General features: G+C 39.4%; 1 protein-coding gene across 1 annotated transcript in view; it reads left to right on the forward strand.

Annotated features, from left to right (window-relative positions):
• Positions 1-1,383, forward strand: part of LOC101847185 — a gene marked incomplete at its 3' end in the record, with an annotated part of 8,643 nt that overhangs the window by 3,062 nt on the left and 4,198 nt on the right. Inside the window, 1 exon segment of the mRNA XM_035969401.1 lies at positions 148-338. Coding sequence (XP_035825294.1) covers positions 148-338 — 191 coding nt within the window.

Below are 1,383 nucleotides of genomic sequence, written 5' to 3' on the forward strand. Positions count from 1 at the left end.
ATTATTATTATTTATTGTTACTACTCTTACTGTTATTATAGTCACTTTTATTACTGTTATCATTATCCTTATCATTACTGTTTTTACTATCTTTGTTATCACTTTTATCAACGTTTTCATTGTATTTCCAGCTGGGAGGAGGCGTTTGTGGGTATGAGCACCAAAATATTGTTCCCGGGTGTCGTAACTTCTGAACGCCACCACACGGGGAGGGAAGTTGGACGCCTCGGGAAAACAAGAACTCAAACTGTCTCACGCGGCCAAGCAAATAGCCCACCTGGCTTACACCCTGTTCCTCCGTCCACGTTCGTCCAGGACTGCCCCAGATTTTTAACACGGTAACAAATCTGGTTTGTAGGACGGTGGTTGGCGGGTGTTCTGTGTTGGTTTTAGTTAGTTTAGTTTTAGTAAGGTTTTACGGTGCTCGGCTCGCAACTGTATAAGGTCATATTAGCGCCAATGCGTTGGTTTGCTTCTTCTTTCCTATCAGACATTGGTCGTCCTTGTTTTTCCCTCTTCTTTAGTTGTGTGTGTGTGTGTTTGTTGTCCTCTTGTAACACCTCTAAATTTTTACACTAAATGCCCGTATTGTGTTGAAGATGTAGTAAGACGCGTACTAAAACAAAAACTACGTGTTTCCAACTGTCAGGTCTGATGTTTTCGTTTTGTTTTGTTTTGCTCTCGTTGGTTTATTTAGAGATCGGAATGTTTTAACCCCGTCTGTATGAGCAAACAAGGATTTTGTTGCTGTTGTTGATACTTTGTTGTTTGTTTCTTTTTTTTTCTTCTTTTTTTCTTGCTTTGTTTTTTTGTGTGTCTGTTTTTGTTGTTGTTTTTTGTTGTTGTTGTTTGTTTGTTTTTTTTTGGGGGGGTTGCTAGCAAGTGCTTTAATGCACAATAAGGTTTTATATTTACGGAGATTAAAGTGGAAACCTCGGATGCGTGCACTGCGTAAATATGGATTGGGAGGGAGGCTGTATTTCACTTTTATTGAAAAGTTTTGCAGTGTGAGATGTTGTGTAGAAAATGTAAAAGAAACGGAAGATGTGTGTCACAACTATACGTTTTCTGAGTCTCGGCAACTTTAGAGCATTAAGTTATGACGCTTTTTATATCATTTTAAACTCGTTCTTTTTTCTCTCTTTTGATGTCAAAACTACCTATTCATCTGGAACAGAATTAGCCGATACATAATGTGCAATTAAAGGAGTTGCTGGTCACCTGGTATCAGAAATAGAATTAGCCAGAAAATAGCCGCTAAATTGTTGTTACTGCTTAAGCGTCAGTGTCCTCGAAAACTGCACATTTACATTTCGTGTGTGTGTGTGCGCACGCGTGTGTGTGTGCGTGTGTGTGGGTGTGTGTGTGTGTGTGTGTTGGTGT

The sequence above is a fragment of the Aplysia californica genome, unplaced genomic scaffold, assembly GCF_000002075.1.
Source record: "Aplysia californica isolate F4 #8 unplaced genomic scaffold, AplCal3.0 scaffold00144, whole genome shotgun sequence".
NCBI lineage: Eukaryota > Metazoa > Mollusca > Gastropoda > Aplysiida > Aplysiidae > Aplysia > Aplysia californica.